The 19,342-nt window shown below is 48.0% G+C and overlaps 1 protein-coding gene across 4 annotated transcripts in view; it reads right to left on the bottom strand.

Annotated features, from left to right (window-relative positions):
• The window catches only part of ZMYND8 (zinc finger MYND-type containing 8), a 432,560-nt gene that overhangs the window by 283,744 nt on the left and 129,474 nt on the right, over positions 1-19,342 (bottom strand). For 2 of the 4 annotated variants that reach the window (XM_078651871.1, XM_078651872.1), the window contains exon 4: positions 13,015-13,107. The exons of the other annotated variants lie outside the window; for them this stretch is intronic. In XM_078651871.1, the coding sequence (XP_078507997.1) occupies positions 13,015-13,107 (93 nt within the window). The remainder of the gene's footprint in view (positions 1-13,014; positions 13,108-19,342) is intronic. 4 annotated transcript variants of the gene reach the window in all.

The raw sequence follows: 19,342 nt of genomic DNA, 5'->3' as shown, positions 1-19,342 counted from the left end.
AGGGCCCTCTGCTGCTGACTGGCAGCAGGGGAGTGGTGCTCTCTCCACCAGTTTATAGTGCGCATGTCATTTTGTCAGGATGCATTGCGACGGCCAGCCGGTCATCCACATTATAAATAGGGCTCCCTGTTTTCCGTTTTTACGGATTTTTACATATAAATACAGACAGAAAACAAAGGGTTTTCTGTCTGCATTTATTTTTAAAAGTGGATAAAGACAGAAAATTGTGCTCCTTTAAAGTGACTCTCCTTGCTGTCTTTGATAAATTATAGGCCAGCAGCTGAGCCTATGGACAGCATGGTAAATTAAAAAACAGGACAAAATGTATTTAAATAACAGCATATGTCAACATACATTTATGGTACAATGCAAGTATTTACCAGTGGATGTATTGTTATGTAATATTTGACAGCTTAAATAGATAAAACCCGACAGACATCAAAGTGCGCGCCTATCAGTTAAATAAATATGGAAATGTACAGTTTTTCAACTTCATTTATACGCAAAACACAAAATAAACAAGGATAAATACAGATAAAATGCCCCAAAAATAAATATGGATAAATACAGACGGAAATGTTGAAAAAATAAATACCATAAAACCGGGAACCCTAATTATAAACCACTCCACCCAGCCTTCTTAAACCGCTTTGTGGTGAGCAGGCACATGCCTCTAGTGTCTGCAGGAGCGTAGAGGCAGCTCGCTCCACCAATCCTCGCTCTCCTCTCATGCTGCTGAACATTATCAGCAGCATGAGAGCAGCATCTGGATTGGTGTGGAGGATTCAATTGCTGGGGACACCGAGTCATTGAAGCAGAGGACCAGAGGAGGCAAGCCAACAGAGTATAGAAGTACATTTATTTTTATTTTGTTAATGATTAGAGTTGGCTCATGTTTCTGATAGATGGGAATGAGAAATTAGTGTGCTTTTGATTTTTAGAAAGTCAATGTATGGGAAGTTGTGTTTTGGGCCTAGATTCTAGTTGACACTTCAGCACAATTTGGAGCCTAGTAAAGTTGCAGGTATTGCGTCTTTGATTGCCCCCACCAAATATTTGGGGTACCAGCCGTTACTGCTGAAAACACACTTCTGCAATTCAGACTCCGGGCGGGAATAATAACCAAAGAACCATTTGGAAATTCAGCACTGGATGATGAAACCCTTCGTGAAGCCATAATATTAGCCGTTTGAGTCAATTCCAAATGAGAATAATAAGATTATTCTATGGACATCAATTTGCAGTATACCATCAAACCTATGTGTGCTCCTAATCCTTTAATGAAACGTCCAAAATACTAGAGGTGTCTGAAGAAGTGTTTTAAATTTGACTCCTGCCAGGATTTTGGTCAACACGATGGCTCACTGCATCACTAAGCAAAGGAATACTTTGCTACTTTTGGTGGACTCATCCTTTCATCCCAGCCTCCGATTTTCAGGCGCCACCAGATACTTTTGAAGTTGACTCAAGTATAGACTGCTGTTCTAACACTTCAACACTATGAAGGTGCAGAAATTCTGGGAGTCCGCTGATACACTCGCTTTGATCATTGGATAGCTGTGCTACCGCAACAACAGTATTAGTGTTAATTTGTCCATTCATTTGAAGAACTAGATTGTGAAGGACATCCACTGTCATTATCGGGTGTAGGAGAACTTTTTTGGAAGAAGCAGTTTTGATCAACCAGTCCTTGAGATAAAGCTAAAAAAATACTGACATGCTTTGAGAACAGACGGAGTCAGCGCCGGCTGATAGGAGACTGTGGCGAGGAGATAGGAAATAAGGAGTAGTTTCTGTCCTGTAACTCCAGTTCGGTAGTAGGGGTATCTCTGTTATAGTCATAATCTAGTGAATAGTCCTGCCCATGTGCGTGGACCCCGGAGCAATCAAAAATAATCTCTTACAGTGTCGAAAAAAGCAGAACTGCACAGACACTTAAGAGAGAATTTAAAGACAGATAATGCAGCCTAAAAGGCTACACTGTCCAGTACTTCAACTAGAAATTCCACCACAAAATCCACAAAACAGCAAAGCCTGTACAGATTTCCCTTGCTTTAACAGCAAAATCCCTCAAGAATGATAGAGAGAAGAACCTGGACAGACAAGCCCCATAGGCTGCCATTATGTGGCTCAGAATAGGATACTGTGCCTTTAAGAGAACTTTCCAGAACTTCACAGTATCCCAGAATGCCTTGCAGGTCCCAGTTACTTTCAGTTCTTTTTGAAGGCGTAACACGCCAGACCTGAAGCATTCCGTACATGAATATCTCTCTCCACCGGGGAGGAGGGTGGCCGCTTATGACTATAACAGAGATACTCCTACTACAGAACTGGAGTTACAGGACAGAAACTACTCCTTCTGTAGTAGGGGATCTCTGTGTATAGTCATAATCTAGTGAAAAGAATGGCAAGCCCATCCCCACACCAAAGCGGCGGTGGAGAAAAGAGAAAATACGCCACTATTGTGCGAACAGATTCCGCAGCGAAGCCTGCCCAACCTGAGCGTCTGCCCTGGCATCAGCGTCCAGGCAGTAATGCTTAGCAAAGGTATGGACCGACTTCCAAGTGGCCGCCTTGCAGATCTCTGCAATGGGAACATTACGAAGCAACACTGTCGTGGCAGCTTTGCCCCTGGTGGGATGAGCCTTAGGTTTGCCCCCTAAGGTCTTATTAGCTTTGTAGTAACACAATTGTATGCAGGACACAATCCACCTGTTTAGAGGTAGCAAGACCCGTCCTGACTGATCCATAATTGATAAACAATTGGTCTGACCTACGAATATCCTTGGTTTTATCCAGATAAAATTTCAGTACCCTCCTCACATCCAGGGAATGTAAAGACCTTTCCGCCGGAGATGAAGGATTCTGAAAAAACGTAGGCAAAGTTATAGTCTGATTGACATGAAAATCAGAAATAACCTTGGGAGGAAATTTAGGGTGAGTACGCATAACAACCTTAGCAGCATGAAAAACAGTATAAGGTTCTTGGCAACACAACGCCTGAATCTCACTCACCCTGCGGGCCGATGTAATGGCCACGAGGAACGCCGCCTTCCAGGACAGGTGCTGCAACGAAGCCTTATGAATAGGTTCAAAAGGCTCCTTCATCAATCTCGACAGCACCACATTCAGTTCCCAGGAAGGCGAAGGAAGCCTGACAGGAGGGAATACTTTCTTCAAGCCTTCCAAAAAGTCTTTGATCACAGGGATCTGGAAGAAGGAAGTCTGTGAAGGGCATTTCCTGTAGGCAGTCAAAGCAGCCAAATGAACCTTAATGGAATGGACATTAAGGCCAGACTGCGCCAGATGTAGAAGATATGGAAGGATGACATCCTCCTTGCATGTCGTAGGGTCAGAGTTCTTGGACTTGCACCAGATGCAGAATCTCTTCCACATGCAAGCATAGGAAGTCCTAGTGGAAGGTCGCTTAGCCTCCTTCAGTATGTCCATGCAATCTTCTGGGAGATTCAGATGGCCATATTGCACTATCTCAGGGGCCATGCCGCCAAACTCAAAGACGAGAGGTTGGGGTGCAACATCCGCCCCCCGAACTTCGTGAGAAGGTCCGGCCTGCACGGCAGCTTCATGTGAGGAAGGAGAGACCGGTGAAGCAGGTCCGTGAACCACCACTGTCTGGACCATTCCGGGGCAATCAGTATCATCCGCACCCTGGACTGTGACAGCTTGATGAGAACCGTCGGAATCAGGGGAATGGGTGGAAAAGCGTACAGAAAGCTGTTCGACCAGTTGATCCATAACGCATTCCCCAGCGTCCCCGGCTGGTAGTACCTGGAGGCGAAGTCTCGGCATTTGCTGTTTTCTGCGGTGGCGAACAGATCAACGTCTGGAGTTCCCCACCTTGCGAAGACTTCTCCCAGTACCTCGTCGTTTATGACCCATTCGTGGTTTTCCTGAATCAGTCTGCTCAGTGCGTCTGCCTGAACATTCTGCACACCTGGCAGATGGGTGGTCGTTATTGTCAGTCCTCGAGCCAGAAGCCAGTGCCAGATCGCCGGCGCCTCCTGTGACAAGGTGCGTGATCTCGAGCCCCCCTGCTTGTTGAGGTAATACATCGTGGTCGTATTGTCCGTCTGTACAAGCAGAGAGTTGGTCTGAAAGGACGGATGAAAAGCCTTTAGTGCCAAGTGAACAGCTCTGAGTTCCAGGAAATTGATGTGGTACGTGGACTCCGTCGGGGACCACGTCCCTTGAATCTGTAGGTCTCCGGAATGCGCTCCCCAGCCCTGGAGAGACGCATCCGTCACGATAGTTTGAGTTGGAATGTCCTTGTGGAAGGGAACCCTTCTGAGGAGATTCTCCGCCGAACACCACCACTTCAGTGACTGAAGAGCATGTAGAGACAGACGTATCCGGTCGTCCCAAGACCCTCTCCTCTGGTCCTACTGATCCTCCAAGCACTCCTGCAGCGGTGTCATGTGCAGCCGCGCGTGAGGCGTCAGGAAGATACAAGAAGCCATCAATCCCAGTAGAGAAGACACCGCCCTCACTGTTGTAGATGGAGTTGTCAAAAGAGCCTGAGCCTTGTGAAGGAGTGATAACCGTCGCTCCTCCGAAGGAGACACGCTTGCTGACAGCGTATCGATGGAGGCTCCCAAGTACTGAATGCACTGGACCGGAGTCGGGACCGACTTGGACATGTTGATGTGCACCCCCAGCTTGTTCAAGAGAACGCACGTCTTCCGGAAGTGCGCTTGAGCTTCCGAGAAGGAGGAGGCCTTGATCAACCAATCGTCCAGGTACGGGTAGACAAACACCTTGTTCTTCCTCAGGTGTGCTGCTACCACCGCCATGCACTTCGAGAAAGTCCTGGGCGCAGACTTTAGTCCGAATGGCAGTACTGTGTATTGATAGTGATTGGCGCCGACTTGAAAACGCAGGAACGTCCTGTGTTTGTGCGCGATAGGCACATGGAAGTAAGCATCCTGTAGGTCTATTGCACAAAGCCAGTCTCCCTGTTGCAACTGAGGATAGATCTGATGCAACGACAGCATGCGAAACTTTTCTCTGCGAATCCACTTGTTTGCCTGTCGCAAGTCCAGAATGGGCCTGAACTCGTTCTTGTCCTTCTTGCGAACCAGAAAGAACCGGGAGTACAGACCTCTTCCTCTTTGAGACAGAGGTACGTCTTCTATCGCCCTTTTCCTTAACAGGACATCGGCCTCCGCCTGGAGCTCGCGCAGCTGATACTGGGAGCTGACCGGAGGGATCGACGGAGGAGGGCTGGTAAACCGAAGACTGTATCCATTGCAAACAATATTCAGCACCCACTTGTCCAGAGTAATTTTTCTCCACTCTGCCAGAAAAAATTGAACACTTCGTTCGCGGTAGAGGACTGCTGTCCACCTCTACCCCTCTGGCGTTTCTGGAAGGGTCTCCGGAACTGCTGCTGTTGTTGCTGCTGCTGTTGACCCAAAGACTGTCCTCGTCCCTTCCCCTGCAAGCCGAACCGCCGTTGGAACTGGCGGTAGGGTTTCTTGTCTTTGGGCTTCTCCAAGCCCACAGCTGTCAGGCTTTGAGCCTCGGCCTTCATCCGTGCCATTTCATCGTCGGCATGTTTCCCGAATAGCGTCTCACCGGAAAACGGCAGATTGGCCACCCGCTGTGCGCCTCAGGCTTGAGTGACGTCAGCCTGAGCCAAGCATGGCGGCGCTGGTTGATACCGTGGCAGTAGCCATGAGCGGCCAACAGTGCGATATCCGCAGCGGCGCCGATGGCCTGGTTCGAAACCAGCATCCCTTCCTTGACAATTTCTAGGAAGTCCGCCCTCCTGTCGCGTAAGACAAGGTCCGCAAACTGTTCCAGGGAGTCCCACAGCGCACGGTCGTACCGCCCCAGCAACGCTGAATCGCTGGAGGCCTTCATCATAGTGGAAGAAGTCCCACACGCCTTCCTTCCAGCCGAATCAATCCAGCGGCTTTCCTTATCCGGAGGTACGGTGGACGACGGGGAGGTAGAATGCAACTTCCTGGCCGCCGTCACTATCACTGAATCGGGCACTGGGTCCATCCTCAGGAAGGCCAGATCCGAGTCAGGCGCCCTGTACTTCTTCAGAAGTCTGGAGGGAGCTGCCTTCACCACCTCTGGTGTAAGGAACAGCTCTTCTGCAGGTTCGACCAATCCTGCCACCAACGGCAGCAGAGGGCGAGACAGGTGCTTCTTGTGCAGAGTCTCGAAGATCACGGACGTCGTAGGTGTAGGAGCCGTCATCGTGATACCCAGCTTCGCAGCCCCCCTCAGGAGAACCTCCTAGAACGTACCGATGTCGTCGATCGGAGACACCCTAGTCTCCGGGGAGTCCGACAAGGTAGGCGAATAGGAATGAGTCCTAGATGATGTCGTACGGGACCTGGACCTACGCCTCCTATGGCGATGCCGAGATCTAGTGGAGGACCTGTGTCTACTCCTCGATCTTCCTCTCCGTCCGGAGCGCGATCGCGATCTCCTAGGTCTGGGATGTTCTGCCGGTTTTGCCGGGGCGGACGTCCTGGGCTTGGGCGGTTCCTTAGACTTAGGCGTCTTCTTGGGAGGGGTCGGAAGCCTGGGCAACGAGACCGACCTCGGTGGAACCGGTGGCGGTTTGTCTGGCACAGGAGGTCGCGGACCCGCTGGAAGCGGGGTCAGAGGAGGCAACGGAGGAGGGGTTGGAGCCCTCGGAGGTGGACCTCTCGGCAACAGAGTCGGAGGTGTAACAGCCTTCTTCGGAGTATACACTTCGGAGTACACCGATCCCGGTGACCCGCCATCCTTCCCAGACCGAGGGGAGCACCCCCCAGTCTTAGGCCTGACATCACGATCCCTCAACGTTGAAGAACGGTGACCAGACGGCGAGCGTGGGTCCCTTGACGTCGAGCGCCCCTTTGGCGTCGACCGTCCGCCATGCTTCGGCGACGACCGATTTCCAAGCCTAGACGTCGATCCCGACCATCTCGACGACGACCCCTTGTGTCTCGACGGTGATCTCGCACGCCTCGACGGCGACCTCGACCGCCTCGACGGCGACCTCGACCGCCTCGACGGCGGCCTCGACGACGAGGATCCCCTCGACGACTATAGCGTCCTCTCCGTCGACGGCGAACGGCAGTGTCGCCCCGGGGGCGAGCGCCGACGCCGGGCCCGTCGACGCCGATCACTCGACGCCGAAGACGACGACGATGAAATCGTCAGAGGATTCGACGGCGGCCTGTGTAACTCCCTCGACGTCGACGGACGACGTTTCTTCGACCCAGAGCCCTGGGGAGACGAGGAGCCGGCCGTGGACCTCCCTCTTGACGTCGTGGTCAGTGCCACCGACCCTGACGGAGAATGGGGACGTTTGCTGGACTTCCTGCCCCTGGGGAGCCCCCCAGAGGCCTCAGCACGGGCAGATGAAGCCCCTCCAGACCCACCTTGCGCCTTCAGCCTTCTTTCCTCGAGGCCCTGAAGCCTGATCTTCATTCTGTCCTTCAGGGTCCTGCCAGAGAAGCCTTGACAAATCTCACACTCCTCTGGGATGTGGGAAGATGGGAGACAGACCTCATGTGGGTCTGATTTTGCCTTCTTCCTGGAGCACTCCGGGCATTTGTCAAATAATGCAGGCATATTTGACATCCAAGGGGAGCAAAAACCAAGAACAGCACAAAAGTACTTTGAAAGCACTCAAATCGAATTTAAATTGAAAAAAAAAACCAATAAACCGTTGAAAAAGGGAGAGCTCAATGCTCCAGGGTCCTGCTTGAAGGAGCCGGAAAAAAGAACTGGAAGTAACTGGGACCTGCAAGGCATTCTGGGATACTGTGAAGTTCTGGAAAGTTCTCTTAAAGGCACAGTATCCTATTCTGAGCCACATAATGGCAGCCTATGGGGCTTGTCTGTCCAGGTTCTTCTCTCTATCATTCTTGAGGGATTTTGCTGTTAAAGCAAGGGAAATCTGTACAGGCTTTGCTGTTTTGTGGATTTTGTGGTGGAATTTCTAGTTGAAGTACTGGACAGTGTAGCCTTTTAGGCTGCATTATCTGTCTTTAAATTCTCTCTTAAGTGTCTGTGCAGTTCTGCTTTTTTCGACACTGTAAGAGATTATTTTTGATTGCTCCGGGGTCCACGCACATGGCCAGGACTATTCACTAGATTATGACTATACACAGAGATCCCCTACTACAGAAAAAGTACAACTTACCTGCCAGTCGCCGTCGCCCCCGCCCTCCTCTCCACCCATAAAATGATCACTGCTTCCCGACGGCGCAGCGATCTGGCGCAGCGGGCGTGCCGGCGGCGCGCCAAAGGCATGCCCGTCTGCGCCCGTCCGCGCCCGGTCGGGACCCGGGGCCACACACCCTGCCTCTAGCTTATCATATACCTCTGCACAGCTTCTCTCGTTTCAGGGTTCCTGGTCTCTCTGCCCTGCAACGCTTAAACGCATTCATGTCCTGGACATTGCCGTCCCTTCCCTCTTTTCCCCTATTCAGCAGTTTGCTGTTCCTTCCATGTACTCTCCCCCCTTTTCCTCCTGCCCCACGTCGGTGGCCTCTGCATACCTCCTTAACACCCGCTCAGCTGGTAAGCATCAGCTAGAACTCTACAATCTTCTCGATACCGAGTCTCCTGACCTTTTGTTCCTGACGGAAACTTGGTTCTCCGCCGATTCTCAGCCTGATGTTTTATCCGCACTCCCAGACTCGTACTACGCCCTTCGGGCTGATCGCCCCGATGGGAACGTTGGCGGGGGGTGGCTTTGATCATTCGGTCCACTCTTCAGTTTCAACCCCTATCCTTCCCCCCTATACCTAAAGTTGACTTTCTAGTAGCTCGCTCGGTCAACCTCTCCGCTCCCCTCACTATAGTTCTACTATATCGCCCTCCCCAAACTATGCCCCATTTCTTACCCGCCTTACAAGAACTGCTGGCTACCCTTGTAATCAATAACTCGTCAGTACTCCTATTGGGCGATTTCAACTATTGGCCCGGCGACCCCAGGGAAGATCAACCCTCTAAAGACTTCTCTGATACTCTTCGTTGCCTCAATTTTACTCCCCACATCCACGTTCCTACCCATGTCCACGGCCACACCCTTGATCAGATTTGGTCGGCAAATCGGGTCATCTCTTCTATCACCTCTCTCCCCTGTATCTGGTCTGACCATTCGCTCATCTGCTTCTCCATTGATTTGACAGCTATAGACAAGCCCCCCCCCCTGCCCAAGAACGTCCGCGCACGGAATTGGAACCGGGTGGATATCAACACTCTTCACTCGTCCCTGGCGACTTCCCTCCCGGATCTATCTTCCCTCCCCCTTGACCGTCAAGTAGATGCCATTAACACCTGGCTATCTACTTCCTGCGATCGGATCGCCCCCTTTAGGACGGTTAAAGCTTGTCGCCCCCATGAAGCCAACAAATGGTTCTCTGGTGACCTCAAAGCCCTCAAACTTGCCCTCCGACAATAAGAGCGTCAATGGAGGCGCAATTATTGCCCTCTTTTGAGGGACCAATACAGGTCTCTCTTAAATAATTACAAGAGAGCCATTCTCTTGGCCAAACTAGAATATTTCTCTAGCAACATTTTATCAGCTGCCAACAAATCTAGGGAGGTCTTTTCTATTATCCATAATCTGGCTGCTTCCGACAGAGTCAACCTCAATCCTGTTCCTTCCGAAGCCCTCTGTCTTTCTCTTAACGATTATTTCTTCGAAAATATCGTCAATATTAAACGGAACATCTCCCCCTCCTTCCTCCCTTCTCCCCTCTTTTTCTCTCCCTCTTCCACTCTCATCCCATACTCATTTCCCCCCCATTCCCAAAGAATCTTTTCTGATCCTGCTTGGGAAGGTTAAGTCTGGCTCTCCTGCCGATTGTGCACCGGCCCGCATCCTAAGGGAGCTATTTGCGAGTTGCCCTGATCCCCCCCTGTCCCTTCTTAACTCATCCATCTCCCAAGGAATAGTCCCGTCCCAATTTAAATCGGCCATCGTCATCCCCATTCTAAAAAAACCTGGCTCTGATCCTACCCTTCCTGTTAATTTTAGGCCTATTTCTTTGCTCCCTTATTTAGGCAAGATCCTAGAGAGCCACATCACTTCCTGCCTATCGACCTACATAGAGGACAACCACCTTTTGGCTTCCCATCAGGCAGGTTTCCGTCCGGTTCATTCGACGGAAACAGTTGTCCTCTCTGTCTTGGATGAATTAAAGAGAAAGGCGGATACCAACTCTCCCCAAGCCTTGGTGCTTCTCGATCTGTCCGCTGCCTTCGACACGGTCGATCATTCCATCCTTCTCGACTGTGTCAGGGCAGCGGGCATCCAGGGCACCGCTCTCTCTTGGCTCAGGTCATTCCTCAAAGGCAGGTCGCAGGCCGTTCAGCTCTCTGGCTTCTCTGCCCTGTCCCGTCCGGTGTCCTGTGGGGTCCCCCAGGGTTCCTCCCTTTCCCCTCTCCTCTTTAACCTCTATATCTATCCCCTTATTGTTTCTCTGTTACGCATGGTTGTCTCTGTGTACAACTACGCAGATGACCTTCAGCTTATTTTTGATCTTTCTTCCTCCACTGATTCCATTCTCAAACTTCAAACAACACTCGTCTTCATTTCTGATCGGATGAGTTTGAACCATCTTAAGCTTAATCCGGACAAAACGGAGCTGGTCTTGACTGGTGGTTCCTCCAGTCCCTGGACTCCTGCCTTTTGGCCTTCTAGTTTTGCCCCCCCCCCCTGGCCCCCTCTGCCTCGGTTAAAACCCTTGGCATTAAGGTCAGCCAGGGCCTCTCCATGCGCCCTCAGATCAGCTCCGTTGTCTCATCCTGCTATCTGTCCCTCCGGATTATTCGAAAGATCTCCCGTTTTTTCTCCCTTGATGCCCTCAAAATCATTATTTTAGCCATGGTCCTTTCCCGTCTGGACTACGGGAATTGCCTATATGTAGGCATCCCCGCCTATGAGCTGCGGCGGCTTCAGACTATTCAGAACCAGGCTGCGCGCCTCATTTATCGGCTCCCTAAATCTCACCATACCTCCCCCCTTCTTAAAACCCTCCACTGGCTTCCCATTCTGTACCGAACCCTCTTCAAAATGGGATGCATAGTTTTCATGGCTCGCGCCCGCACTGCCCCTCTTTTCATTAACTCGCTGGTCACCCATTACCTTCCCGTTCGCAATCTCCGCTCCTCTAGCCAGGCTCTCCTCGTGGTTCCCCGCTTCCACAAGGCTAGAGCAGGTGGCACTAGGTTTTCCATTCTTGCCCCCCGCTTCTGGAATACCCTCCCTCCTACTATTCGATCTATTACTGGCTACATGCACTTTCGCAAAGCACTCAAGACCCATCTTTTCACCCAAGCTTTCTCCACCCTCTGATCACTCCACCCTCACTTCTCCTCACCCGTAAGCACTTTCAACTTCCACTTCCTCTCTCAGGAACAGGAAGCAACCAGGCTTCCAGACTTCCTTGACCAATCACGACGCTGCTGATAGCAGCGTTGTGATTGATCTAAGCGTCGTGGTAAGGAGCTCAGAGAGGGAATGAAAGCCTGGGTATGTTCTCCACCTAGGCTGTAATGCAGCCTGGGTGGAGAACATGCAAAGGGTGCATAACTGTTTTACCGGCCCAAGAGGGCCGGACAAATAGTTATGCTCACTTTAGAGTGGAGCAGCCATTCCTCCTCCCTGTGACAAGGGGAGCTCAGCCCCCCCCAACTACAATACAAAAAATAAAATGATAATAACTATCTGTTATTATCATTTTATTTTTCCTTTGCACTGCTTTGAAGCAGTGGGGTAACACTCTTCAGCTTTAACAGAGGAGCAACTGTTGGACAGAGTACTAACATCAAACCAAATGGCAGTATTTTGAAATGTAAGGGAAGCAGATATCCACAAAAATGCCCAAGCACTGAAATAGGAAAAAGTGTACCCTGCGGATCTCTGGCAACCACGCAAATCACTAAACATTAGTATGGGTAAATCTGATAAACACTACACTAGACAATTTTTCTTAGTTTATCATTGAGTTAGCCCCTTGAGAGTACTAGTTGATTCTCACATTTTGTTCCCCTTCTAACAAGAAAGTCCATCTTCTGTGCTCAAATTTTTATATTGTGTTCTTCTAGATTAGGTGTACCTCCTTCACTAACTGGTGTGCAGTGGCAGATCCCTCAGTGTCCTGGCTGGAGAAAATGAGAACAAACATGAAACTATTCTATACAAAATCTAGCAATATATGTCTCTCTGCAAGCTTGAAGATACTTTCTTACGATTACACCCACTGGGGTGTTTAGAGGTGGAGTCCCTGGCAGCCTAGAGGCATCCCACAATCAGGGAGTGGGCTTCTGGCCTCCTCGACATTTTTTTTTTTTATCAGAAGCTTGGTTATCCCCGCTCCTCATTTAGTTGCTTGTGTAATTTCTTGCATTTACTGACACGGTGATGTGTTAATGAAATTATGTACTTTATTGCGCTTTATATTTGACAAATTAAATGTTCATTCTGTGCTTTTATGATTTGTTTGCTAAATATAATAGAGCTTTCTGATGATGATGAATATTAGAAGCCTGTATTTAATGGCTTGACCTGCTGTCTGGAACGTGCTTCCATAAGTTTTGTTTAATGCCGAGAACACTTCCCTCTTGTCCGGAACAAAGGAGTTCAGCGTTTCTGCACTGGCCTTCAGTATTTGCCTTTCTTCATCTATATAGGAGCCACATCAATATTAACTGCATTTTCACAATTTCACTGCCCAGCATTGGGAATCAGAGACGTTTAGTCTAAGTTACAAAGCCTTTTGTGGCACTAAGCTCAATAGGTCCTTAAAGTTACTGACCGTCTAATCAAAAGTTGCGATTCTTTTATTTACTACTTTCAGCAAATCGTCTTTCTGGTCCCTCTGTACCAAGTCTTTAAATTGTTCCAAGGCAGCTTGTAGCTTTTCACAAAGGACAGAAGAGCTTGCAGCCCGAAGAGTTCAGGTAGTGTTTCTTTCCTTTAACATAGGGACATTGTCTACCTTTCAGGAGGAGCAGCAAAAGTCAACAGACCTGCATTGAGTCACTTCGGTGGTGGTTTCGTCCATACAAAGAGTGAGTCCTGGTCAGGTGGCCTGGAGTAGTTCTTCTGACAATTCTTTGAGGCTGTAACAGAATTAGGAGTCAGAAAGACAGACTGGGAAAGAAATGTAATATTTAAGAGCTTTCTGGACATCCTGTCACTTTGCCATTAGATCACCTACTGTTGAGTTGTCATTATGTACCAACTCGGGTTCTGAAAGAGCACTGTCCTCAAATGGATTGTGTCCTGGTCCAGAGTAGGATGGCATTTATACCATATGGATCTTGAACAACTGGGCAGAATAGGTGAACCACGTTGACTCAATCTCAACACACTTCTTAGCTTCACAAGGTTAAATAATTTTTCAAAAAGAGGGCCAGAATATACCTTGGAAGAAAAGACATGAAATTAGGCATTGTGGCCTCCCTTGCTGTGTGGTAAAGATCTACCACGGAGTAAATGGGGCAACAAAAGGTCACGGTCATATGATCACAACTTCCAATCCTCCAGTGTTTTTTAGTCGGGATGAGGTCAGGAATCCTACAAATGCTAAGACAGTTGTTTAGCCATAGACTATGGATTGGGAACCCGTGAAAATTATCCTACGCAAGAAAAAAAAAAAAAAGAAGATGGAAACTGATGCAACACTACCCCAACATACCAAGGTGCTGTGTAAATTTGCTTTGTTAAGGCTTCAGATACAAACTAGACATGTTTTTCATTACAGAGTAAAAGAGGCTGCCTTTCTGTCTCCATAAAAATAATATCAATAGGAGAAAACAATAACCATCTAACAGGAAATATTTCAGTGAAGAAGATAGTTTGTCACCGAAATGTGGAGCTTCAGGCATGAAACCTTACGTGATTGTCTCATGCTATCCTGTGCCATAGGATTGGCTACATGGATTTACTTTGGCTCTACTTTTGTAATATGCCCTTGTAAAACAAATGAATATTTAATCTTAAATTTACCTCAACAGAAATTCAAGATACTACACTGACCTAGATATTAACTATAGGTAGCTAACCATCTAAAAGTATATACTTTGATAAAGGATGATGCTCATTTGACCAGATGGTGTTGAGAGAACGTTTCCCAGCTTGCCAGCAAATGGGACATTACTATAGAGCTTAACGTTATCACTTTTTAGCAAACATCATTGGAAACATTTCTGAACTATTTAAAACAGTTCAATAGCAAGAAAACAATTCTCAGAGACATGTGTTTTGAGATGCTTTCTAAACCGCAGCAGTAAAGGGATTTCACTCCTTATTCTGGGTGCATAACTTGAGCAGCCTTTCATGTTATTTTCCTTTTCGTTTTTGATTTGAACTCTGGCAAACTGTGTCTTCTTGAGTTGGAGGGGGTGGGAGCACACTGCCTCACATCTCAACACTCAATTAGCTCCAATGCCACATGGTAAATGCAGTGCATTGTAACACTTAAGTAGTAGTCTTAAATGTTTCACCTTTGTTGGTTCAGCTTGTGCCGTGCAACTCTAGACATGTGTTTCTGCATTAACCACATTCCCAAACCACATTCACTGGATGATGTCATCAGTGATGTCATTTGAGATGTCATCAGTGATGTCATTGACCATGTCATGAATGATGTAATATGGGACATCACCAGCAGTGGTTTGCGTGCCCGAGAGTTACAGTTAGTACAACTAACTATAACGGAGGAATTTCAATGGGTTTGTACGAGTGAAATGTCCAGCTACCTATAACACCCCTAAAACCTATGTTTTTTTCAGTGAATTTCTAAGGTTTTTTTAAATGCTAATTCCTAACTATAACATGTGTGAAACCTATGTTTTTTTCAGTGAACTCCAAAGGTTTTTTAAATGCTAATTCCTAACTATAACATATCTGAAACCTAGGGTTCTTTTCAGTGAATTTCTAAGGTTTTTTTAAATGCTAATTCCTAACTTTAACGTGTGAAACCTGTTTTTTTCAGTGAATTTCAAAGGTTTTTTCAATGACCATTTTTAAATGTATTCATTGTTATATTTATTTGCTTGATACTAAATTTTTTTACTATTTAGAGATTTTATTTTTTTAATTACATTATAATTACATTATACATTACATTACACAATATACTTTCTCAGAATGAATTACTTTAGAAGGTGGAGAAGTGTGGCTCACTGGTTAGAAGCAGCAGACCCTGATGCAGAGGTCAGGCCGGGACCAGGGTTCAATTCCCAACGCGGCAGGGTCTTGGGCTCAATGTCCACGGACTCGATAATTCTCGCCTCGGTGCCTACTCTAATCAGGGGTCCCACTCTGCAACTCGGGGCAATAGCTTGCTTCATCTCCACAACGGCCCCAACAGCGCTGGGATGCCTGGCTTCACCTTGGAGGTGCCCAGAGGGGACATCTCACAGGGAAAGCCAGGAAGGGTTCCACAGCGGTATACAGCGCCAGGATGCCCCGAGATGGGGCAACAGTGCGCTTTACAAGTATACACACATTTACATTTACTTTAGTTTAAATACTTTGCAAATAAGCAATAGACTTAAGTACAGTAGTTACAGTTGTTGCAATGAGCAACTCAATTTCAAACACAATGCAACATTGAGCTCAATGTGAATTTCTAGTTAAATGCAATTAGTTACTTTATGGATTACTTTTCTAACCACAGGACTGGATCCTAGATTCATCTCCTCTAAACAGTTGAGTAAAAGCGTTTTGGTTATAGTAGTGATTTTTAAAAGTTGACACTTAGAAATGTTTTCACATAGAGTCACCAATGTTACCCTATGGAAGGAAATTCACTTAGCAGGTAAGTAGTGTTATCGTTACTTTTCTTACTCTGTGGTGGATCCTGGATCCAGCACTGGTACATATCCTGTAAACAGTTGAAAGAATGCGTTTAAGTCATACAGGCGTTTTTTTAGGAATATTTGTAGTTTGTGAAAATAGAAACTTTTCTGGTGAAAACCAGACAATGAATTCCTATGGAAGGCAATTCAAGTTACTGGTAAGTATAGTTACAATTACTTTTCAGGATCAGTACTGGGCTCAAAGATGCAGCACTGAGGTCTTTCCTGATAACAGGTGAGTAAATCGGAATTTGTTGTTCGGCTGATTTTAGGTGAATATTTTAAAGTTCCAAAACTCCACACTTTGAAGAATTTCCAAGTGAAACCAGTCAATGTTACCCTATGGAAGGAAATTCACTTAGCAGGTAAGTAGTGTTATCGTTACTTTTTCTTACTCCGTGGTGGATCCTGGATCCAGCACTGGTACATCTCCTGTAAACAGTTGAAAGAATGCGTTTAAGTCATACAGGCGATTTTTTAGGAATATTTGTAGTTTGTGAAAATAGACAGAAACTTTTCTGGTGAAAACCAGACAATGGGTTCCTATGGAAGAAAATACAAGTTACTGGTAAGTATGGTTAGAATTACTTCTCAGGATCAGTGCTGGGCTCAAAGATGCTGCACTGTGGTCTCTCCTGATAACAGGTGAGTAAATCGGAATTTGTAGTAGATAATAATAATAATAAAGGGAAATTTATAAAGCGCCTGGTACGCTAAGAAGCGTGTCTCCGCGCTCACTGAAAGACTACATACTCAAACAGAAATAAGGAGTGGACCCGACTATCTTGAAAAGAGGTGTGTTTTTAGTTTCCTCCGGAAACTAGTTTCCGATGGGTCCAGACGGAGATCGAGGGGTAGAGCATTCCAGCTCTTCGCCACCAGGTAGCGAAAAGATCTACCTCCCATGCGGGCCCTTCTCACTCTAGGCACCTTTAATAGGCCTCCATGTGAGGAGCGCAAAGCGCGAGATGGAGCATACCTGGTGACTAGGCTCTGGAGAGGTACAGGCGACCTCTTAGCAAGAATGCGATGACAAGTACACAGGGATTTGAAATCAACTCTGCTCCTTACCGGCAGCCAATGGAGGGTCTGAAGGGCAGCTTTGGAGCTTGATCTTATTGGAAGCTTTAATATAAGGCGAGCTGCAGCATTTTGAAGCACCTGCAGGCGATTAGTCGCCTTACAAGTTGCTCCCAGATACAGCAGATTGCCAAAGTCCATGCGTGCTGTGACAAGGGCATGCACCAGGGTTCTGCGGGCGGTCATGGGGAGAAGAGCTAGGACCTTCCGTATCCTTTTTAATACACTAAAACAGATGCCCGTCACCCTGTCTATCTGGGGCCCGAAAGACAGGTCTGCATCGAGCCAGACCCCAAGATTTCTTACTTCATGTCGAGGTATTGGGGCCTCACCTAGACATGGGGGCCACCACGCCGACGACCAGGCAGATGGGTTCCCCCCCACCACGAGCACCTCGGTCTTGTTGCCATTTAATTTTAGACAATTGGTGGACATCCAGGTTGCAAGATCTTGCATGCAAACCCTGAAGCTGTCCATAGCAAGGCCGGGTGCACGCGAGAGGGAGACAACCAGCTGAGTGTCGTCGGCATAGGATACAATTTGTAATCCGTGACCAACAGCAATCGGAGCCACTGGGGAGACATATAGATTGAAAAGAGTAGGGCTCAGGGACGATCCTTGAGGAACGCCCTGACCCAATTCTATGTCTCTGGAATAGTGGTCACCCTGGCGGACTTGGAAGCTTCTTCCAGTCAGGAAGGATTGGATCCATTGGAGTGCGGCTCCCGTTATTCCTCCGCTATTCAGACACTGTAGCAAGGTGGAATGAGCTACAGTGTCGAATGCCGCGCTCAGGTCCAATAGGATGAGGGCCATAGTATGACCCTCATCCACTCCCTGCCGCAGGGTCTCCACCGCCATCAAGAGCGCCGATTCCGTTGAGTGGCGAGGACGGAAGCCAAATTGGGTGTCGTGCAATAAGGCAGCTTTGTCCATAAAGTCCATGAGTTGCACATTAACCGTTTTTTCGGCCACTTTGGCCATGTAGGGTAGGAGAGAGATGGGCCGCAGATTTTCAAGATGATCAAAACTGATAGTGGATTTCTTCCTAAGGGGTAAGACCACCGCCTTTTTCCAATCTTTAGGCACGGTCATTGTGTTGAAAGACACGTCCAGTAGATGCCTGATGTAGGGTTCCAGAACCTCTAGGCTGTCTGCTAGGCGTTACGGTGTAGTGGGGTCCCGGGGAGATCCCGATTTTACAGATCTACAGATTTTTAGGAGATCTTCTGTGGGCGGGGTGATAAAGTTGGTCAATCTAGGTTTGTCCCCCCATTCCCTTGGGCTTTCCACAAATTCAGCCCCATTAATAGGTTGAATTGGAAATGCGGAATAGATATTAGATATTTTTTCCGCAAAAAAGTCTGCAATCCTGTCGCAGGACTCGGGCGAGCAATCATCAGGGATGGTGACTGACTTTCCGTTAGCAAGAGTTTTATAGAGCAAAAATAGCTCTTTCGTCGAGTTACCGGCTTCGCTAATTCTGGTGGCGTAGTATGCAGTTTTAGACTTCCTAATTAAGCCATGGTAAAGTCGTCTCCCAGTTAAATAGGCATCTCTAGTATCTTTGGAGAGAGCCCTGCGCCACAGTCTCTCGGCTTTCTTCAATGCGATTTTCGTGTCGCGTAGTGCATCATTGAACCATGGAGCGGTTTTTTGAACGCGACCGCCAGGTTTGGTTTTTGCCAGAGGAGCAGTACAATCGAGCGCTTCATTAATGCGCTTACAGAGTTGGGTGTTAGCCGTATCTGCATCATCCCCCCCGGGGTAACCTCCAATAGTCAGCGCCTCGCAGAACTTAGACTGGGAAAAGGACGCCCATTTCCGCCTAAGGTGATACAGTGCCGTAGGCTGTGGAGATCTACCTTCAGGAATTCGAATGGAAAATGGGATCCAGTAAGTACCACAGAGCTGCGTAGCAGAAAGATGTAAAAAGGGGCACAGCCTGCACCACCTCTCTGCAAAGCAGCGCAGTGGCGCTTCCTGGAAGCATCTGGTGGGCTACTTGGCCCCCATGGTCCCTCAGGTTTGAAGTGGAATTTTTCTCCCCAACTTAAAACGCGCCACAGGGTGTGTTTGCAGACATGTTACCTCAGGCCCTGCCCCCTTCCTTCACCATTGTGCAAACGCGCCCTGTGGTGTGTTGTAAGTTGAGGAATGAATTCCTCTGAATTCCTCTTCAATCTTGAGGGTCCCTGGGGGCCAACTAGCCCACCAGGTACCTCCAGTAAGCGCCACAGAGCTGCATTGCAGAGGTGTAAAAAGGGGCGTGGTCTCTGAACACCTCACTGCACCGCAGCTCCCTGGCACATACTGGAGGTACCTGGTGGGCTAGTTGGCCCCCAGGGATACTCATGATTGAAGAGTAATTAATTCCTCAACTTAAAACGGACCCCTTTCTGCGTTTTGC

The sequence above is a fragment of the Lissotriton helveticus genome, chromosome 7 (assembly GCF_964261635.1).
Source record: "Lissotriton helveticus chromosome 7, aLisHel1.1, whole genome shotgun sequence".
Classification (NCBI taxonomy): domain Eukaryota; kingdom Metazoa; phylum Chordata; class Amphibia; order Caudata; family Salamandridae; genus Lissotriton; species Lissotriton helveticus.
Note: the sequence above shows the minus strand (reverse complement) of the source record. Positions and strands in the feature narration are given on the sequence as shown.